The sequence below is a fragment of the Lissotriton vulgaris genome, chromosome 5, assembly GCF_964263255.1.
Source record: "Lissotriton vulgaris chromosome 5, aLisVul1.2, whole genome shotgun sequence".
Lineage (NCBI taxonomy): Eukaryota > Metazoa > Chordata > Amphibia > Caudata > Salamandridae > Lissotriton > Lissotriton vulgaris.
Genome location: NC_141693.1, coordinates 329,680,377 through 329,703,475, shown reverse-complemented (window position 1 = coordinate 329,703,475; position 23,099 = coordinate 329,680,377). Strand labels below are relative to the sequence as shown.

The following is a 23,099-nucleotide window of genomic DNA, read 5'->3' as shown; positions in this document are numbered from 1 at the left end:
CGGCTGGAATGGAAATTAGTGCATGAGTAGTAGTGGTGGCATTCAAATTAGAATTCACACACTTCTCTATTATCTGGATCTGTTTAAACTTCTAGACTGAAATTACCCTGGGATCTGCACCCCTCGCATTTTGTTTTTCCAATAAATGTGACCGCTACAATTTAGTTGGCTGGAGATTTCATAATGGCTCCTGAATAGCCAGATATTTTGGGTCCTTTAGTAAGGTAACTACCATAGATACTGAATCTTCCAGCCCTTGTAGTCTATTAACTTTCGGCTCCTTCATAGATTTACCGATATCTTCTACGTGTTTGACAATCAGACACAGTTGACAACATAATGATATTAGAATTCAACAAATCTACCTTATACAACAAATCCCCTTCTTCGCCATTATCAGCAAAAGGAAAACCTATTGGTAATATCAGTCAAATTTACATTTTGTCGTGTCACTTTTAGTGTGAGCTTAATTTTTTTAGCAAGCAGTGACATGGTGTGTAACGCAGAGAGAGAGGGCAAGAAGTCAATTTTTGGAGTAGTATCAGAGATGCATGGGTTACATCTGGATCGGTCATTTTTCTTATGTATTAGTGAAGGTTCCTACTCAAAGACGTGGCTACAATTTAGAGGGGGGCCAAAGTCAATCGTAAGTGCCTCTGATGCAATTTATTGGGTCACCCCTAGTCTTTTTTCTACATTGACTTTTTCCTTATTCATCACTTCCATTCCATTTGTCACACAATTAAGATAGTGGAAGTTCCTTACCCTAATTAAAGCAGATGACTTTTCCCTACCCATCTTACTTTGTCCCTCACACTTTAGGGCTAATTGCTAAATAGGAACAGGACCAAAGGGGGTGGCCAAGCCCCGGCTCAGACCAGTCCGTTTTGGCCTTGTCTTCGGCCTGACACAGCTCAGGTGAATCTCAGTTGTGTCCAACGCTGAAGAAGATATTAGTGTGCTTTTGCAGTGCTTTATGCACTCACTTTCTCCACCAACTCAGTGGCAGGCAGGGATTTCTGGTCCCAGAAGTTCTCTCTTCCAGGCAAAATCAGATTCACAACCAGCGCTGCGGGAGTTATTGGCATGTTTCACAGTGCTTTATTTCCCGGCCACTTCCACACCCTCAGCGACTGGAGATATTTCTCGTCCCAGTAGGCCTCTCCTCCAGGCGAAGTCAAATTCATGTCCCACCTTCATATGTCCAGCCCTGTGTCTGGTGACATCTTTCACTGGTAGCTTTCTAATGCATCCAGGCATTTTCAAGTTCATAAGAAATGTATGGGGGAAAAAACCTCAGATTAAAAATCAACTGGACAACAAGAATGAATTGTTGAAAAACCTAAATACAAAGGATTTAATGGTAAACAATGTGTAAACATATACAAAAAAATTTTTTTTAATGGAATAATTAGTCTTGAAAGAAATGTAAAAAAAAGAAGATATTACTATGAACGAATAAAACTTTCAAATTTGTCATTTAAAGAAAGTAGAATGATACAAAATCTAGCAGATAAGAATTTAGTTTATATAGTTGAAGACACAGAAGAATATCTAATTTCTAAGGGAAAATACAGCCTGATTCATCAAGCCGAAATCGGCTCGCAAAGGGCCAGATTCTGAGAATCTGGCCCTTAGCGAGCTCTATTTTTGCATTTGGGATTCATCATCCCAAAATGCAAAAATCGGTAATAGCGATGTCGCAATTTTGCGAGGAATTACATTTAGGGAATCTCTATTTGAGATTCCTTAAATGCAATTCATCATCCATTAAAAAATAGGGAAATCGCAATTTCGGCCTGCTATTTACCGCGAGGTCAAACCTCGTGGTAAATAGCGAAAACTCAGAAAAATGCTTTTAAAAGCATTTTTCTAAGTTGCATGTTGCGCACACACACATGTCCTTTGAACATGTGTGTGCGCAACACCTGTTTCAATTTGCATTTAAGGGGTGCTACAGGGTGTCCTTTGGACACCCCTGGCACCCTTTAAATCGCTATCTTATTTGCGAATAGCTAATTGCAAATAAGGAATACTCCCCATTCATTCCTATGGGCGTTTTGGCCCATAGGAATGAATGGGGAGTTATTCCTTATTTGCGATTTGCTAATCGCAAATAAGGATTGTGTAGGAATCGCAAATCTTTTTGCGATTCCTACATGAATCCCGTTGTGCGAGTCTGTAATAGTGATTCCTTATGAATCGCTAATATAGACTCACAAAACGGGTCTATGATGAATCAGGCTGATAAAGACCATTCTGTCACACCACTACATACATGGAACCACAGATCATAACTAAATGGAAAGAACCAAAGCCATGAAAAAAAGTTTTTTTTACACCAGTACATATATTTAGTTCCAAAACCACATGAATTCTTAAGGATGTCCAATAATTTCACACATCAATTTATTAAAACAATTACCAGCTATTATTGTGAATGATTTCTTGAAAACATTGGTGAAAGAATTTGATATTAATGTAGAGGACACAATCGACTGTATACATTTGGGATTTAGCATCAATAATAACATCATGCTAGACCCTAAGTAACCACTTTCAGACAGCTGTATAGGAGAGAAGACATCTCGGAGGATTCCAGGAACTGCATGGCGGAGCATCCTGTGCGCTGCAGGTAAATTGAAAAGATCAGTTTTCTGCCTGCACAGCCACCATATTGGGAGTAGAAAGGGGTTTCACAGAATGGGCATAATGAATGTGTTGGCTAGCGGCCATATTGCTTTGAGATAATTTGGATTTGGAAAACTGCTTTACCAAATTTTGCATGATCTTCGCATCCTGCGACTGTTTCTTTTCCAAGTTGTGTTAGGCAGGGAAAGTATAAAAGGCCACAATGAAAAGGACTCTTGGCCTGGTAACTTTGACTGCAGATGGGTTTTCTAACGGTGGTAAAGTTTGGACCCAGACTCCCGCAGTGGAGCATCCTTACTGTTTTTTGCTGCTCCCTTTGTTCATAGACTTGCTATTACTTTATTTACATGCGTACTCTCCTGGTTCATTTTGTAAGGTTTCAAAACTCCTCTTTACGGTACAGCGACCCATATATTTATTGTTCATGTTCTTTGTAATGCACTCCTCATCAATCAGATCTGATCATTTATTTTGGCGGTAAGGCAACGCCATAAAAGCACAATTCAAACATAGAAAACATAATTACAACTCCTCTTATAGGGGTCTAGACTGCTCATTGGAGATACTCTGACTGGGCTGGTATCTCTGCCGGGCTCTTCCTGGCGAGTGATGGGCCCAGGAGGCACGGGCTGTACGTGGGGATCCATTGGTCGGGCCGTTCCCATTCCCCCGTTTGGGATTTGGGTCCAGCCCCGCCGCAACAGATGCTTCAGTGTTCTTGAGGTATTGGGTGGGGGGTTTGTTGGGTGGGGGTTGTTTTTATTCACAGACCGCACTTTCACTGCTGGCTTGCTGCCCTTCATATATGCACTGCACAGTCCCCAATATAGTGATGAATGCCCGCTCAGATGGCCAACTCACCTAGTAAGGAGAGGGCAACCCCGGGTAACCTTCAAATTGTTAGTTGGAAAGTCAGTGGAGCCCTGGACAAAATAAAACGTGGGGCTATATTTCAACAGGCCAAGCAGGCCGTGATCGACATTCTTATGTTGCAGGAAACGCACATCTTGGGCACGAAGGCCCTCTGCCTCCAGCGGGGTGGGTTTCAGCAGGTCTTTCACTCCGGCTTTACGAGAGTTTCACGGAGTGTAGCGATACTGATACACCGCAGAGTCCCCAATACCCATGACAAACAGTGGACAGACACACAGGGGCGATAACTGTTTCTTTGGGGCAAGATAGGGGAAGACCCTCTAGTGTTGGGCTGTGTGTACACTCCCTCTCCTCTGCAATGGAATTTGGTAGAACGACTTAGGACTATATGGACGGATATGCCAGAGCTACTCTCTGCGGTTGGTAGGGATTTGAATGATGTCATGGAGCAGGCCAGAGACAGATGGCGTGCAGGGGTGCTCCGGAAAGTGACTGCCCCACAAGGCTGCACTCCTCAGTGACGTGACTTGATTGGGTTGATGTATGGCGGCGACTCCACAGTGACAGCCGGGAATTCACCTATTTGTCTGCAGTTCATGATTCCTACTCTAGATTTGACTATCTCTTTGTTCCCAGAGTGGTGGTGGGCAGGGTAGTATCATGAGAGATTCTGGCCCGGGACCTATCGGACCATTTCTCCGTGGCCCTCACAGTCCAGATTGGTCGGGAGCAGCAGCTGTTTCGGTGGCACCTCTCTGTATGGCACTTGCAAAATATTGACTATAAAGATCACATATGTGAAGCCATTTATCACTACCGGATAACTAATGTGGGGTCTGTGTCTAGCACCGAGACACTGTGGGTGGCACTGAAACCCTCACTAAGGGGGGTGGATATATCCTGGTGTGCGGCGGCACATAGGGTAGGGCTGCTACAAGCTAAAGCAGAAATGGAGGCACTCGAACACAAGAGCCGGGAGGCAGGTGGAGGCCTGTCTAGGAGGCAATTATTGATGGCTCAACAGAAGTACGCGACTCTTTGTTGGACGAGGCCCATCAGGCTTGACTGGCGACGCATAGCAGAATATATCAATGGGGTGACAAGTCCAGCAAGATGTTGCAGTGCCTTTGCCAAGGTACCTTCCATGTCCAGACCCTACCATGAGTCTTGGACTCGGAGGGAGAGCTGCTCACAGAACCCCTGGCCATAGCTGAAAGCTTTGCCGCCTATTAGGCAGACCTATACGCTCCTCAGGAGTGCCTACCGGCCGCCGTGATTGATAAATTCATAACGGACCTCCCACCTAAAACTGTGTCTGATGAGGTGCGGGAGCAATTGGAGCTACCACTGACGAATGAAGAATTGGGCACAGCCCTGGGGGAGCTAAACCCTGGGAAGGCGCCGGGCCCCAATGGATTCCCCAGTGATTTTTTTGCTATTATTTTATACAGATGGCTCCCGGCTTTCGACCTGGTGTGGAGGATGCTCGGGAGCGGGGCTCCCTACCCCTGGACTGGAGACATGCAGAGGTGGCGGTGGTCAACAAACCAGGCAGACCCCTGGAACAACACGCTTCATATTGTCTTATCTCCGTCTTAAATGTAGAGGCAAAGGTTCTGGTCAAAGCCTTGGCCAATCGTCCTTTGCCCCATATCTCCGCTTTGGTACACCCTGACCAGGCCGGGTTCATGCCGCAGAGGGCGACTAGGCACAATATTAGACGAGCGCACGTAGCAATGGCGGCCATCCGGCTGGTGGGGGAACCCGCGGCGCTCTTACTGGCTGACATGGACAGGGTGTTTGACTCCCTCAGCTGGGTGTATCTATTCGCCTTGTTGAGAAGACAATCTGGGACCGCAATTTCTTTCATATTTAACACTCCTATACACAGATGGATTAGTTACTTACCTGGAATCCTAGTTCTCTTCCAGGGGTATCCTCATCAAAGTCATAAGCATTAGAATATTCCCGCCCATGCGCGGGACCCCAGAAACATTATATTATATGTGCCCCACATACACACACACACATATATATATATATATATATATATATATATATATATATACACACACACACGTGCACACACACACATATAAAACGACAGACTATTACATACATGAATGGAGACCTAACTTTGCCCCATGGACGCGGAGAGTTGATGGTATCCCGCCAATCTGGTATTTGGGAGAGAAATGAGGGAAACTTTTGCCGTATTAGTGGCCGGTAAAGTTACAAATGGAGTATAAATTATTGCCGAGTTTGCTGCCGGTAACACTACCAAACAGCAAGCGGTCACCGCTGTAATCCGTTGTTTGTCGGTACCTGTGGGGTTTAAAAAGGCACTTACTTGGTTTTAAGATACTCGAGCTGAATCACCTACACTACAACCTCCGGACCGCATATTGGAGAGTGTGCTTAAATGCTTGAATTTCCGCATTGTCATTGCGGTCCGTGGAGACCGTGTGTGGTTTGTTTTTGACGAGTGGAAATCGCTACGGCCATCTTGGGGGTATATTGCCATATTCTAATCGCAGTAAAACTGTGTAACTGCTCGTTTTCACCAAGTAGTTATTTATTGGAGATCTTCTTCCTGAACATATCCTAAAAAGGCGAATAAGGATTTTGGGACGAAGTAATTAAAAAGTGTGTTATATGTGTGAAAATCAGTAGTAAGTTGGCGGCGGCCATTTTTGTAGTTTGTCAACCCCCTCTAATGGTACTGTTGGTTGGAATGACTCGTACCTATTAAAAGAATGGGGTTTCACCAAGTACACACTTTTAGTCGAAGTGATTAAAAAAAATGTGTTTCATATGTGTCAATTCGTAGTAAGTTGGCGGCGGCCATCTTTGTAGTTTATCAGCCCCTTTTAATGGTACTGTTGGTTGGAATGACTCGTACCTATTAAAAGTATGGGGTTTCTCCAAATACACGCTTTTCTAAAAGAAAAGTAAGAAAGTTCTGAAATTTGTGTACAAATGCACTAGGGAAAAGGCAAAGTACTTTAAGTAGTGAAAATTCATAGAAGTTAGATTACTGGGCAGTAGTGGATCAAAGGTTTTTTCAAAAATTCAGATCATTGCGTGAGTTGTCCCCATGGTATGTCATCATTAAGGCCATGGGTATCTAAACGTAATTTAAAAACCCAGCGTTGTTCCTTTTCAAACAATTTTTTGTCCATGTGTGTTTGATTCTTCATAGTTTCAAGGACCACTCACCTCATGTCATTCAGGGTATGCTATTTCTCAAGGAAATGTGTGGTCATTTTGGTATTTGATCGTTTGCAACTAATGCTGCTCTACGATGCGTGTGCTGACCTTCCTGGTGGTCATTCCCAAGTAAGTTACACGTACAGGTAATCAAATAGACCACCCCTGTTGTAGTACAGTTAGAAAAAGATCTCAGGTCCCAGGTTACCCCATTGTTACAATGGACAGGTTTTGTTGCTGTGGTCAGATGGCAGACGCTGCAGTTTGTGCAAGGGTAATGACCTGCAGGGAGGGGTGTAGCAGGCGTACTGTACCAACAGAGCCATGTACCTCTTTAGGTCATGTATGGATCACAAAGTTTCTGAGACTTTTGCCTTTTCAGTGGCTGAACATTGGCTTTTCAGAATTTAAATCACCACTAAGTGTTCTCCAATGTTTTTTGACAATTTTGACTACTTGATCTGAGGCTACATTGTAAGTAGGTAGGTCTTTTGCTTTTGGTGGTCTGATCAGTGGTTTTGTGTTCTAAAAAGGGCTTCTCTGTTTGAAGCCCTTTTTTAGGTCTCGGACCGGAAATGCTGGCTTGCCAGCTTCCGGTAGGAGATCTTATGTTTCTTAGTAGTGGGGTTTAACCCTCCTCTCTCCTCCATTGGCTGGCTTCCTAAACAGAGGCCAGCCATTGGAGGAGAGAGCTGTCCCTCCAAAGAAGCTCCGTCTTTTTCGGATTTGGGGGCGTAAGTTTTGCTGTTCTTTAGACAGTGACGTAGTCCGTCACTCAGGACAGCAAAACCACGCCCCCAATCCGAAAATTTTCAGAAGCGCCGGCCGCCATTATGCTGTTTGTTGTAGATGAGATAGGTCGCATGCTCCCGCTGTCCTCGTTCCCGCCCCGCCCCGAATCCGAAAGTCGTTGTGGCCGCCGTTTTGTTTTTGCCGTTTTATTTTTGTTTCCATTAGCAGAGCGGCTAAAGTCAGAGATAGAGGAGCGGGCGCGCGGGGGGCCCTTTGAAGCTCTGCGTGCGCTCATGACATGTCCCGTGGGCCCGGCCGGTCTCGGCGTATCACGGAATCATTCTGAGACAGGACAATCGAGAGGTGAGGATCCCCAACGCGCACCCTCTACGCCGCCATGTGCCACCCGCAGGCCGCGGCTGACACAGCAGCTTGAGCCGCGGCCTAGGCTCTCAGCGCGACCGCCCGAGGGTGGGCGCCTCTGGGCTCTTAAGATCCAGGTCCCTGGAGTAGACATAGGGTGGCGGGCAGCTGTGACCTTACCTCGCCCGCGCCGGCTGAAGGTTATGCGGCGGGGGAGGCTGGATAGCCCGGGGAGGAAGAGGACGGTATAGAGGGAGGGAGTCATGGACAGGTCATTTGGAGGGAGTTCAAGGGGTAGCTTCGGGATACGAGTGGCAGAGACGCTTGGGGCAAACTGAAATAATGTCCGCTGCATGGGAGCGAATTACAGGGGAGGGGCACGTCACGTGTGGGCAAGAAGGCGATCTCGCCTCGTGTAGCTCCTTGAACTGTGGATTAAATTACTATATGCCTTTAACTTTTCGTTACAGGCCGCTAGCTCATTTTTTTGAAAACGTGAAGTGTGGTGTTGTTTAAGTACCCTTTTATGATGGTAAACTTGTGGACAGGACAATCTGTATTTAGGAAATTCTTCCAACCTGGTAGTCCCAATCCCCCCCCGCCCCACCCCACCCCACCCCGAAGAAGGGAGGGGAGCTGCTCAGAAACACCCGCACGAGCCCAAATCTGCTCAGACACGCCGACATTCAGGAGCCACATTCCAGGAGCCGCTGCTTTTAATCCCACCTGTGTCAGCACGTGCCCACAGCTCACCTGTCATTTGACACGGGTGTATGGGGGCAAGGAGAGCATCATGTGGAGACCAGTGTCGGAGGAAACCATCACTGCCGGAACCCCAGAAGCAGGGCATCGGTCGGGGTGGGTGGGGTGCTGGAGGTGGGGCTGTTGACACGGTTGTATGGAGTCCCTCCCCGGTGTGAGCCCACTTAACCCGTCTGCATTTTCAAATATTAAAAGGCATCACATGGGGTTATAACGTGGCCAGGGGATGTTTTCAACCTACCGCTGGCGAGTTTCATTTGCGACGATGGCTCAACAAGGTGTGGATGTAAGAAACAAGCTTATCGAAAGCACGCAGACTAACACAGTAAAACAATGCCGCTCATTATCTCATACATTTTATTTGGCCTTCAAAACCAGTTTAAAGTGCTATTGCCAACGTCCACAGGTTAAAAGCGTGTCACTTTCGACAGTTTCTAAGCACAGTTGCACTTTCGGAAATCATACACGTGAAAAATAAAATAGTAAAGCAGACTTCAAAAAAAGTTGCTTTCCGTTTCTGTGTAACTGCATTAGTTTGTTGTTTTCGTGAAGCCCATATACAATCAAGAGGCCACTTCGGATCATAAACCCCCTTCACCGACTTCCGAATATACAGTGGCTGTTAAGAGTGTGTAGTTTCCTAATCAATATCTCTATCAATCACTTTTATATTTGTTTGTCATGCTATGCTTATAAATGCAAGGATTATACTACAAGTATACAGTCACTTACTGTCTAAAACATTCACTGCTTTACGTTCCTAGACAAGTTAAACCATGTGAATGCTAGGTTTCGTTATTATTACATACATTGTATAGATATATTTACATTCTTATGCATATCAAGGACAGTGTCGAAAGTTTGACTGTACAATAGGCCTGTTTCCTTTTATCTGTGGAATATCACGTAGGCGTGATGTCACTTTCTCTGAAGTCACTGCATTTGTCGTCATTGTAGAGGCTAATTTAAACAAAACTACTTTTTGTAGGACTTGTGTGACGTGTAGAAGAGAATTCACAACAGGGACTCGGGACACAAGAGGAGGGAGTGTAGGGTGGTGTAAAAAAAGGCTTGCTTGAAGTGGAATCAACTTAAATCGGCAACCCCGGCATTTGGCAACAACACGCCTCTAAGAAAACTTTGAGCCTCTGCACTTTTGTTTAGACAAATTCCATGCTAATTTGTTCCTGCATTATTATTTACGTTTGAACTTTGAGCTTTTGTATAGCGTTGCAAATAATGTGTGTTTTTTGCAGATCAAACAGACTCATGGCAGTTATCCAGCCAATAAATATTCATTAACTATCAGAGCTTTGTAGCTGGCTAGATGTGTGCCAGGTTGAGGTAATATGTGCTTACATAATAACAAAATAAGGTAAGACGTGGTAAAAGTGAATACAATTACTTAGATTGGCAGGTCTTCCACCCCAGCACTCTAACACTAATCCTAGGACTGTATGTGTAAAGTTAACGCTGCACCTGAGATCACCTATTATGCTGCACAGTTGATTCCCACAACACTAAAAAGAGTTTCAAGGGGTGAAATGTTAGACATTGCTCAAAACGATGGACATTCCTTCAGACTATCTAAATTTTGTGATAATATATGGATGAATTGTAGCAGAAGTGAATTTCTTTTAATGACCTGTAAATGCGTTTTTTGTGTCAGGTAAACCTCTGTGCTGTTTATCATTTTAATATAATCATAGTTATCACAGAGCTCACTGGGACTATGTCTTCTACAGCGGAAATATGAAAAACTGGCTTAACCTGGTTGGGGGCCTAAAAAGTGGCACCCGTGCCACAGCAGCGCGCTCGAAAGCCACTGTGCGATCTATCGACGCGCTTTGTGAGTTGGATGTGTTCGTGAGCGTGTGCCAGAAACACTTTTCCTTACTCTGGATATTTTAGAGTCAGTTTAAGATTTTATGGAGCCCGTTAAAAATGCTTTGAAGTCGGCCCTCCAGAAGATGTCACTGAAACCTGATCTGAGACTCCTGCATCCGATTGCTTTGAAGATGAAGGAAATAGCATTTTTTGGAGAGTGAGTTCCTCTAGAGGATCTTACCACTGAGAGAACTTTAACATCTTTAGCCAAAGCTATGCCTGATATGCAAGTTCACAAAAGACAGTGATATGTGCTGTTGAGTGCAAAGAAAGTGTGAGTGCAGGTGCAGAGTGGTGTGTGCTGTTGAGTGCAGAGTGTGTGAGTGCAGGTGCAGAGTGGTGTATGCTGTTGAGTGCAGAGTGTGTGCAGAGTGGTGTGTGCTGTTGAGTGCAGAGTAGTGAGTGTATGTCACCTTTCGGTCACTAGAAGGGAAGGAGCCAAGACTAGAGGGCGACTGTTTATCTATTTTATTGCGGTTTACAGACTGTAGAACAACAAAACAAAGTCTTTCAGTCAGACACGGGGTCGGTGGTAGGGTCCTCGGGGCACTTCCTGGGTCGGGGTCCGGGACACTCCAGCACATGGAAGAAAAGAAAAGAATGTGGCTTTTAGTGGTTTGTTCCGTTTACTAGAAACTCTCGGAAATAGGGAGGGTGTGAGGGATAAAGCAAGAACCACCACCACATTCAGTGAGTTATGCACGGCTTTGCTAAACGAGGTGCCCCGGTGCTTGCACGGTCCCCTATCCGGTCCCTCCCTTCTTAAAGTTCAACAAAGAACCCAAACGAGCACGCACCTGGGAGAGCCACGCGTCCTCCTTCGCGTGGCTGGGCGAAACGCGGTGTCGTTGGCCTCCTGGCTTTACAGCTGCCTCCGTCCGCTCCTCCTCGGTTACCGGTCCGGCACCTTCTCTGCTCCTGGTGTCGTCCACGTCCAAGGATTCCGTCTCCACGGTGCTTTCCGCCTTCCCGGTCGCGTGGTTCTCCTGGCGTCTCACTTCTTCCTCCCACGACAGAGACACGGCGTCTTCCGGGTCTCTCCTCATATGGTGAAAGGCCACTCCTGATAGACCCGAAAAGTCAGGTGGTCCAGATGCGAAGCCTCCGTCACGAACACAAAGGCTATCCTTAAAGGGCCCGTAGTAATCCGCCTGTTGAGGAGACGGACAATCAGTTAGCCCTGCCGGGGCTGAGCATGGGACCCCCTGACAAATCCCTCCCCTAGACTTTTCCCGTTTGGGGGAAAGTGGATAGGGGGACAAGTAGTCAGCATTCGTTTGAGCCGTACCCTGACGGTGACACTTTAAAGTCGTACGGTTGTAAGGACAGAAACCAACGGAGTATACGCTCATTGCGCCCTTTGTTCCGCTGGAGCCACTGCAAAGGGGCATGGTCAGAGTACAGTGTAAAACGCCGACCATCCAGATAATAATGAAGCTTTTCAATGCTCCATTTCACTGAGAGGCACTCCTTTTCTATCGTAGGATAGACCGTCTCTCTGGGGAATAGTTTCCTGCTTAAGTACAGAATAGGACGTTCCCACCCCTCCTGATCCAATTGAGACAGAACAGCCCCCAGTCCCACCCCGGAAGCATCCGTTTGTAGATAGAAAGGTTTGCCAAAGTCAGGTGTAATCAGGACTGGAGACGAGGAGAGAACATTTTTCAGTGCCTGAAAGGCGGACTGAGCTTGGGAAGAGGGTTGCTTGAACGGAACAGAAGAGGCAGTTTTCTTTAACATATCCGTCAAAGGGGCTGAGAGCGTGGCAAAGTGTGGTATAAACCGTCGGTAGTAACCAACCAAACCAAGAAAGGCCCGGAGATCTCGCCTATTTTTAGGAAACTCATGTTGTTGTATAGCCTTCACTTTTTCTTGTTGTGGAAACAACTGGCCGTTACCCAGCATGTACCCCAGGTACTTCACTTGAGAAAAGGCAAAGCGTGACTTCTTTGCATTTATGTGTAGTCCTGCCTTTTCCAAAGCCGTAAGGATTTGACTCAAGTGTTGTAAATGGGTCTGCCAATCCGGACTATGGATGACAATGTCGTCTATGTAAGCTGCCGCAAAGTGTCTATAAGGGGCCAACACGGTGTCCATAAGACGTTGGAAGGTAGCAGGGGCCCCATGAAGTCCAAAGGGCAAGACAGTGAAATGAAAGAGACCATCAGGGGTGGTGAACGCTGTCTTTTCCTGATCTTTTGGAGAAAGAGGCACCTGCCAATAACCTTTGGTGAGGTCAATGGTGGTTATGTATTGAGCCTCCCCAAGGCGTTCTATCAGCTCATCTACCCTGGGTAAAGGATATCCGTCTTGTTTTGACACTTTGTTCACTGCTCTGAAGTCAATGCAAAATCTCTTACTTCCGTCAGGCTTTGGCACCAATACCACTGGAGAAGACCAATTGCTTTTAGAGGGGACTATGATCCCTGCTTCTAACATTTTCTGTACCTCCTCTTTTATCACTGATCTTCGTGATTCGGGGACCCGATACGGTTTCTGTTTTACAACTACCCCCGGAGCTGTCGGGAAATGGTGTTCAGCCAAGGTGGTTCGACCTGGCTGATCCGAGAATATGGCCTGGTGGGTTAGCATCAGCTCCTTCAGTTCACATTTCTTAAGATTTGTACGGTCGGAATTTACCACAGCATGCTCGATGGTATGAGCAGGCGGTGTCGCTAGTGACACTGAGACATGGGATTTCGGAGGGGCACCCAACCACTTCTTCAAGATGTTAATGTGGTAAATCTGGGTTCGGGAAGGAGATAGTTTCAGCGCATATGTGGTCCTACCTACTTTCCTGACGACCTGGAAAGGTCCTTGCCACTCCTTCCGAAGTTTGTGAGTAGAAGTAGGAAGAAGGACCAAAGCCCAATCACCTATGTCCAACTCTCTCCACTTCTTGCCTTTATCATAAAAGGTCTTTTGTCTGTCTTGAGCTTTCTCTAGGGTTTCATAGGACAGGGTCCTTAGCTTGTGTAACCGGGATTTCAGCTGCTGGGAATAGTCCAACAATTCTTCAGCATCTTTTGAGCTTGTCTTTTCCCAACTATCCCTGGTTATTTCTAACAATGTACGGGGTTTCCTACCAAACAGTAACTCGAAGGGGGAAGTCCCTAAACTGCTTTGAAACTGGCTTCTTAACACATAAAGTGCCAACGGTCGAAGTTGGTCCCACTGTTTACCGTCTCCTGTCAAAAGTTTCTTTAGAGTGGTTTTTATTAACCCGTTGTAGCATTCAACCAGACCATCGGTTTGTGGATGGTACACCGAGGTACGCAGATGTTTCACATTGAGGAGATTACACACTTGTTTCATGAGGCGAGACGCGAACGGTGTCCCTTGGTCGGTTATAAGATCTTTAGGGAATCCCATCCGAGCAAACAATTCAACCAATTTCTGGGAAATGGCGCTAGTGGTAGCTGCTCGTAATGGGAACGCCTCTGGATAACGAGTCGCATAGTCAACTATTACCATAACGTATTGGTAACCTCTATGTGACTTCGGTAAAGGACCTATGATGTCTACCCCTATCCTTTCAAAAGGTTTCCCTATGATTGGTAGTGGAACAAGGGGAACCTTAGGTGGGATGTACGGGTTCCTCTTCTGACAAATCTGGCATTCCTGGCAGTATTTCTTCACTTGTGCATACACCCCGGGCCAATAGAAATGCTCAATGATGGAATTAGTGGTCTTTTCGGCTCCAGAATGACCTGCTAATAGATGTGCATGAGCATAAAACATTACTTGCTCACGGAACAGGGTAGGTACTATTAGCTGTGGAGTGGCCCGACTCTGCCCTACTCTCTACAGAAAACCGTTTTGTTCAATAAAACAGGGATAAGTAGGGGGGGTTCTGATTCTTATTGTCCTGTGCGTTTTGCCAGGCAGAGGCTAATGAGGCATCATTTAGCTGAGCAGCCCTAAAGTTGGTATCGGTAGACCAAGGTTCTTCCGCTAACAGACCCTCCATGACCCCACTCCTACCTTGTTTCTCTAACACTTCTGTCATCAGAGTAGAAAACCACTTATTGTCTGTACCTATAATGAGTGGTTCGGGTAGTTTAGGAAGGACTCCTACTTCACACTGTACTTGGGTTCCCTTTTCTGTTGTTATCATTACCCTGGCTAGGGAGTAAGTACGTATGTCCCGGTGTACACATTTTATCCGTACACTACGGTCCAAGAGCAAGGAGGAACTGTTCAGTACGTTTTTCTGTATCACCGAATGGCGACACCCAGAGTCCAACAGGGCACGGGTTTTTTTACCGTCTACCAAGACACTTACATAAAAGGCTGGACCAGTCTCTTGTGCATACAAGAGGGCACGCGGAGCATACCCCACCTCCATGGGCTCTTCCTCCTTCTCTTTCTTTTTACGGCAGTACTTGGCAATATGTCCCCACTCGCCGCATTCATAACACTGAGGACTTGTAAAGACCGGTGGTTCGGGCTTCAAAGGTCTAGGTTTTATAGGAGGAGGCTCGCTTTGAGGTTTGTATGTTTTTTTCTCAGGTTTCGTAAGGTTTTTGTTAACAACAGGTTTTTCGGATTCTCGGAAGACAGGCCTGGTTTGGGCTCTTGCATAGGAATTAGCCATTTCAATGGCGTGCTCTAGAGTCAACCCTGCGTGCTGTCGGAGCCACTGTTGTGTGCCATAGGGCAATGCTTCAAGAAATTGTTCCAAATAAATCTTATTCATTACATTATCGATATTCCCCTCTTGTGGTTTTAACCACCTATCTGCTGCATCTTTCAGCTTATAGAAAAGAGTTTTGGGAGCATCAGTTGGGGTTCCCCTCTCCTGTCGAAACTGTAAACGATGAGTCTCATCATCGACTCCCAGTCGATCAAGGATTATTTGTTTCACATGTCCATAGGCCGCAGTACCGTCCTTATTGGCCAACTGATAAGCTGCCTGGGCTTCTCCTGTAAGGAGAGGTGCTAGATAAAAGGGCCATCTCTCACCCGGCCAGGCACTAGCGCGGGCTGCCCTTTCAAAATTTAGGAAGAAGGCAACAGGGTCGTCTCCGGGAACATATTTTTGGAGCGGCACAACTGGGTGTGCAGCTCGACTTTGTCCCAAAACAGCCAACAGCTGCGTTTGTCCCTCTGAGAGTTTAGTAAGGTGATCAGCCTGTGTCTGTATGGACGCAGTGAACGTAGCTCTATCACTGTCCGCTTGTTCGTTAGACCGGTTAATTGCCCACTCTAGCTTGGACTGGCCTTCGCTCAATTGATTTAGTAAGGTCTCCATCTTGTTTAACTCAGATGGAATGTCTCCTGGCTGGCTCGCCACTTGTCACCTTTCGGTCACAAGAAGGGAAGGAGCCAAGACTAGAGGGCGACTGTTTATCTATTTTATTGCGGTTTACAGACTGTAGAACAACAAAACGAAGTCTTTCAGTCAGACACGGGGTCGGTGGTAGGGTCCTCATGGGCACTTCCTGGGTCGGGGTCCGGGACACTCCAGCACATGGAAGAAAAGAAAAGAACGTGGCTTTTAGTGGTTTGTTCCGTTTACTAGAAACTCTCGGAAATAGGGAGGGTGTGAGGGATAAAGCAAGAACCACCACCACATTCAGTGAGTTATGCACGGCTTTGCTAAACGAGGTGCCCCGGTGCTTGCACGGTCCCCTATCCGGTCCCTCCCTTCTTAAAGTTCAACAAAGAACCCAAACGAGCACGCACCTGGGAGAGCCACGCGTCCTCCTTCGCGTGGCTGGGCGAAACGCGGTGTCGTTGGCCTCCTGGCTTTACAGCTGCCTCCGCCCGCTCCTCCTCGGTTACCGGTCCGGCACCTTCTCTGCTCCTGGTGTCGTCCACGTCCAAGGATTCCGTCTTCACGGTGCTTTCCGCCTTCCCGGTCGCGTGGTTCTCCTGGCGTCTCACTTCTTCCTCCCACGACAGAGACACGGCGTCTTCCGGGTCTCTCCTCATATGGTGAAAGGCCACTCCTGATAGGCCCGAAAAGTCAGGTGGTCCAGATGCGAAGCCTCCGTCACGAACACAAAGGCTATCCTTAAAGGGCCCGTAGTAATCCGCCTGTTGAGGAGACGGACAATCAGTTAGCCCTGCTGGGGCTGAGCATGGGACCCCCTGACAGTGTAGGTGCAGAGTAGTGAGTGCATGTGCAGAGTAGTGAGTGCATGTGCAGAGTAGTGAGTGCATGTGCAGAGTAGTGTTTGCTGTTGAGTGCAGAGTGCTGTGTATTGGCAATGTATATGACAATGCCATTTATTTATGATTTAAAGACAAAAAAATAAATGTCATGAGCAATGCCAATAGCTCTACCTTTAATGATGCTGAGACCATTGCATTGCAAATGCTTGTTTGTCTTGTGATACAATGTGTTTAGGATAGTTTTCTGAAGGAGTTTTGTGCTCAGGTTTTTTGCTTGAATGTTGAAGTCTCTTTTTTCTGAACAATTACGTCGGAGATGTAAAAACTGCCCAAAGGGTACGTTCTCCCTCAGTTGTCTCGGGTGGAAACTGTTGAATCTGAGAAGACAGTTCCTAGCCGTGGGCTTAAAGTGTGTAGTTGTGGTTAGTTTGCCATCATGAGCTTGTATGTTAGGGTCCAAAAACACAAGGTTCGATCTGCTCATTGTTGATGTGAATTTAAGAAACGGGTCTTGTAAGTTTAGCCAATGTAAAAAATGCGTGACTCCACTTTCATCACCTTCCCAAATGAGTAACACGTCATCTATGTATCCTTTCCATAGGTGGACGGGGCTCAGGTGGGGGTTGTTAGGGTGTAAGATTTTTTGCTTTTCTAGGTGGTGGACGTACAGTCCTGCCACACTCGACGCGAAGGTGCTACCCATGCTCGTGGGATGCTTCTGACGGTACAGGTTGTGGTGAAATTGGAAGAAATTTTCTGTCAGCGCAAGGCAACAATATTCTAGTACCACATGTCTGGGGGGCGTGGATTTGCCATTTTTCCTGGAACAGGACCTCCTCTAAGATTTCTAGGGTCTCTTTATGCGGCAGACTTTGTACAGGCTTTCTACATCAAGCCCCACCAGTATGTGGGTTATGGGGTCGAAATGCAGATCTTTAATGAGACAGAGGACAGCCTTAGTGTCCTGAAGGTATGTATCTGTCTGTTGTATTAGTGGTCTTAGAAAGGCAATTGCAAATTGTAGACAGGGGCTCTAGGATAGAACCTATCCCTGAGACAATTGGTCTACCCGGGGTTTTTTCCATGGTCTTGTGGATCTTAGGGATCGTATAGAAGTAGGGGATAATAGGATCTTTGTTTTCAAGGAAATCAGCCTCTTTTCCGGACATCCAATCATTGGTCAGTGATTCCCCCAGCAAGCTGGCGATCTCAACACGTAAACGATCCGTTTGGTCGGTCTCAATAACGTTATAGTTCCGTTGGTCTGCTAGGAGGCGAAGGCATTCCTTATTGTAGTCTGCTGTGTTCTGCACCACAATGGCGCCACCCTTGTCCGCTGGTTTTATAGTTACAGATGTTTCTTTTGATAGTTGCTAAATCACTTCCATCTCTCTCTTGCTGGTGTTGTGAAAAGTCTATTATTCTAGCATTTATTTCGGTTACTTCTTTAAGGAGAGCTTTTTCAAATGCTAGAAGTTGTACTGGCATGCTGCTGGAAGGGGGGGGTGAAACTTGATTTTTTTCTCAGCCGTGTCGCTGTTGGTAGTATTCATTTGCTCCTTGTCTTTGATGGATATTTCCAATTTTATTCTGCGAATTAACTCCTTCAATTCGCAGCACAATTTGAATTTGTCCAAGGTAGCCGTAGGTACAAAACCCAAACCCTTTTCTAGTATAGTGGTTTGGTCCGTTGTCAATATGGTGTCTGAAAGGTTAACCACGAGACTCAGTGGTTGCTGGCTGACGCCATGTTCGGGGGGGCACATGCTGCGCGTGTGGCTCCTGGCGGTTTCCAGTGGTTGTGCCCCATGAACCTGTTGTCCTCATCTTGTTCTTCCTCGTTGTGACATTTTGCCTCTCCCTACTAAAGTGTGTGGGCTGACATTTTTTGGCCTGTTAAATCTCTTGCGCTGTGTTTTCTGTTGATTTCCTGACTTTCTAAAAAAAAAAAGTCCTGCAGCAAGCTTAAATACACACTTTCTCATCTATACCTTGTTGAGAAATTGAGGCAGTAGTTTTTTGGGTCTCGCGACCCATCAATGCGCGCAAGCGCATTGAGCGGAGCGAGAATTCATGTCGGCAAAACACAAGTCAAACCAAGGGCTTTCAGCCCCGCGGTTTTCTTGCAGTTCACGTGAATCACGTGAACAAACAAGCACGCGCATCAGGCACTCCTCCCACACCGACATCTGTTCATTTCTCCTCCCCCTCCCCAGCCAGCTTCCCCCAGGCCGTAGCAGCACTCCTCCCACACCAGCACCTCCCCTCTCTCTCCCCGCAAACACAGCCTTGCCGTAGCAGCACTCCTCCCACACCAGCACCTCCCACACCAGCACCTCCCCTCTCTCTCCCCGCAAACACAGCCTTGCCCTAGCAGCACTCCTTCCACACCAGCACCTCCCCCCTCCCACACCAGCACCTCCCCCCTCCCACACCAGCACCTCCCCTCTCTCTCCCCGCAAACACAGCCTTGCCGTTTTTTTTTGTTTGCCAAACATGCATAAAATAGGATTTGATGCAAGGGTGATTCATTTGCGTGGCAGGAAGCAGTAGTCCGCACGGTCTCACACAGAGACGCATATTCCATTTTATCAAGGGTATCACTGCTTCTACGAAGATCGGATAATGAAGGGGAAATCACTTGAAATTCGCACGCAGAACTCCCAAGCTACCTTCTGAAGAGGCATCCGAGCTGACTGGCTGGCGGTCGTGAATGAGCTTAATGCTGCTTGCTTTTTCGGACACTTGAGGGAAATGAGCTTGGTTAGAAAGCATGACAGTGACAGCCACGGAGAAGCTAAAAAATATCTGCATCTGCCTCTCTGGAGTGTTTCTATTTCCCGCTGGCTTACTTCCATTTTCTTTGCTGTTGTTCTCTAGAGCTCTGTAGATACTCACACCCCATATGCCTGCTTCCCCTCCCCCCACGCCTCGCACCATACTCCCCCGCCGCTCGGCCCCATATACTCGTTCCCTCCCACTGGTTTTATCTTGTTTTAATAGCAATATACCAATGACTGTCACTTGCGAATTACTGTAGAACCCTAAGCACCTATGAAGAAATATCTGACCTTGCATTGGCTAAAAGAATGTTTTTGTGAAGAGACACCCTACAACAACAGTAGGGCACGAACAGAGCACAACCGATATGTCGCCATACGGTCAGCGTCTGTGGACGCCATGTAATGATTTTATAATGACATTCGGGCCAACATGAGAATCTACCTTACTTTATAATGATATTTCTGAGACCTGAAAGGGATACTGGGGTGATACAGAGGTTAAAGCGTCTAAACTCCGTTCTCAATATCCACTAAGCTACAAAAAAGAATTTTCTTTTACATAATTGTCTCGTTTGCTATTGTGGCGCAGATAGCCGTTTGCAGTTGACAGTTACGTTCCCAAGTGGATTTAAGAAGTAATTCGTGGCCCCAGGCTTACATTTGTTTTCCCCACACAACATTTCTGCAGGCACACTATTTTTTTTTCCTCCTTGCCTACTGCGTTTACTGTTCTTCCGAGCTCTCTGGCACATTAAAATGAAATAGCCGAGAATTTATTTTGATCTTTTTCTTTTGAATTCAATGGGCTTTCTTTTCAGTAATGATGTCTGCTGCCCGCGCTTATCTAGCAGCGTTTCCCGGGCTCCACTTGCGTTCTTGTATGTCCCAGAACACGAGGCGCGTGCGCACAGCTACCTAGAACAGGAAAAGGAAACACTTTGCGGTTTCTGAGACACTGAATGACTCCTGCGCAGAAGAAACACGCCACTCGCCCACGCAACAACACTCACACATGCAACGCCACTCACCCACGCAACGCCACTCACTCAAAGCAACACCACTCACACACGCAACGCCACTCACTCACGCAACGCCACTCACACATGCAACGCCACTCACACACGCAACGCCACTCACCCACGCAAATCCACGCAGTCCCACTTTTACCCACACAGCACCACTTTCCGACACACAACGCCACTCACACCCACGCAAGCCCACTATCACACACGCAACGCCACACTCACTCATGCAATGCCACTCACACACGCAACGCCACTCACCCACGCAACGCCACTCACCCACGCAAATCCACGCAGTTCCACTTTTACCCACACAGCACCACTTTCCGACACACAACGCCACTCACACCCACGCAAACCCACTATCACACACGCAACGCCACACACTCATGCAATGCCACTCACACACACAACGCAACTCACCCACGCAACGCCACTCACCCACGCAACGCCACTCACACACGCAACGCCACTCACACATGCAACGCCACTCACACATGCAACGCCACTCACCCACGCAACGCCACTCACCCACGCAACGCCACTCGCTCAAAGCCACTCACACCCACGCACTGCCACTTTCACCCACACTGTGCAGTGCACAATAGGTCTCGCAGTAGGATAGTTGGAGCTATTGGTTTTGTAAATGACAAAGCCCTTTATGTTTTTAAAATGAAAACAAAAATAAAAGGCATTGTTATTTGCAATTGTAATAGCTCCAACTTTCCTACTGCGAGACCTATTGGCAACGCCAGTGCTTGTTTTTCATGCCCGCCTCCAAAGCAACCCCTGAAGTGACAGTTTTGGGCTGATTGTTTTGGGCTTTTTTCTGGGTGTGTTGGGTTTGCTGCACTAGGTTGTACTCTTGATTTTTCTGATATTACCACAAACCTTTCCTGCAGTAAAATAACACTGTCTTCCAGTACTGACTCTGAAGTGTAGGTGTGACAGGTTCACTGTATGGGCTGAATTTTTTGGCATCGAATTCTGGTGCTGTGCAGCAGTTGTAAGATATTATTAGAGTTCCTATTGCTCTAATGGGTGTTAATTCTGATATTTTTATGTTTCTCTCGTCATCTTTGCTTGATTTTTACCTCATGAGAAAGTCTCACTCTTTGTCGTTGAAAGTCACTCATATTTACACTGAAATTATTAAAATGTCACACAAAAGTAATCTGAAACCTTGGTAGCTATGTGTTGTGGGCCCCTCGATTTTAATTAATTGTGCAACAAAAAGATCTATCTCTAGAATGTAATGAGGAGCACTACTAATCCTAAAATGCTAGGAAAATCCTGGACTGGCTGAGGGACGCGCATGGATCTTGGAAACTTGAGCACCCTAACCATACTATTGCACTAGAAAATCTATATCGCGCTTACTATACCTATGTGCTGGCACTAAATCGCTTCCTTACGTGGGTAGCATGCCACACTGTATAGGATGTGTGGTCGGTAATGTGTTGTCTATGTTTTGGTCCCATATGGTAAGTATTTGTGCGATGATCACAGTGGCGTGCTTACGAAGCAGCCGTTGGGGATGGATTTAGAAGGGTGAGAGGCAGGCATGCAGGTTTTTTGTTTTTTTTCCAGTAAAGTGGCAGATTTGAACATCTCTTCTTTTAGCATTTTGGGGATTATAGTCCTCTAAACAGGTTACCGGGCTGTCTCGTCCATTCCAAGATTTTTAATTTAAAGTTTATGGTGCAGAGCAGGCACAAGTAAGAGGGAGCGATGGTGGGGAGATCTATCGGGATGGACTTTGCAACTGTCATCCCATAAATGTTAATCATTGTAAGATGTCAAGAATCAGGCATTTATGTAACTAGTTGGAAAACGAGGTTGTACGTTCTCGGCGCAAAAAGAGTAACAATACAGAGAAAGTATAAAAATCTGTGTCTCCACAACTCATCTGATATCAATATTGTGTGAGGAAGTGATAACATCTAGAGGTCGCTCATTCAACTCACACGCAGTCAGTTGAGTGTGTGGTGTGCGGTTAAACTTGCAGCCTCTTGCTTGAAATAAGTTCCGGTCAGGACTCTCCAACACCGATATCTGCCCTTAGCATACAGGGCTGCAATGGGAACGAGGCTTATAGAGAACTGCGCTGCGCACACCCCAAAAGTTCCGTTACCTTTCGGTCCCAGTCCCATTGCGCCCATCACACGCTCCGTCTCGCCTTGGCCATACATGAAAGCGGTATCCAGCTGGTCAAACCCCCGCGCCGTGAACTCCTGCACCGCTTCGGCACTCCCGCTCTGATCCAAACTGGTGCCGAATGCCATGGTACCCAGGACCGTGGTCGGTAAGGACCGCGCCATGACTGCTAAGGAGGAAGCGGATCGGGACATGTGAACACCAGCTCTCCTGAGCTTCGAAACAGCCGATCTATCTAACGCGCATGCGCCTCATTTGACGTCCGCACGGTAAGCCCACAACCTGCAGGTGATTCGAGGATATGACCGCCCACAGCTTTATGGGTAGTGTAGTTCGCTTTTAACGAAGTTGTTTTAGTGCGACACGTACTTATTGGCATTAAACGTCTGACACACTTTTTAGTTAAAACCAAAGTTTTCAATAGTACAATGTTTGTTGTGGCTGCATTTCGATTTTAAGGTTATTTTGAAGTGTCACTTTTGTGGCACGCTTAGACGTTTGGCAACTCTCCGAGGTTTTTCTTGGTTTCGGAGCAAGA

The 23,099-nt window shown here is 46.7% G+C and overlaps 1 protein-coding gene across 1 annotated transcript in view; it reads right to left on the bottom strand.

The window, feature by feature from the left end:
* Positions 1-22,811, bottom strand: part of LOC147710829 (aflatoxin B1 aldehyde reductase member 2-like) — a 273,557-nt gene extending 250,746 nt beyond the window's left edge. Inside the window, exon 1 of the mRNA XM_086921575.1 lies at positions 22,539-22,811. Coding sequence (XP_086777701.1) covers positions 22,539-22,755 — 217 coding nt within the window. The 5' untranslated portion in view covers positions 22,756-22,811. The remainder of the gene's footprint in view (positions 1-22,538) is intronic.
* Between the last annotated feature and the right edge of the window lie 288 nt (positions 22,812-23,099).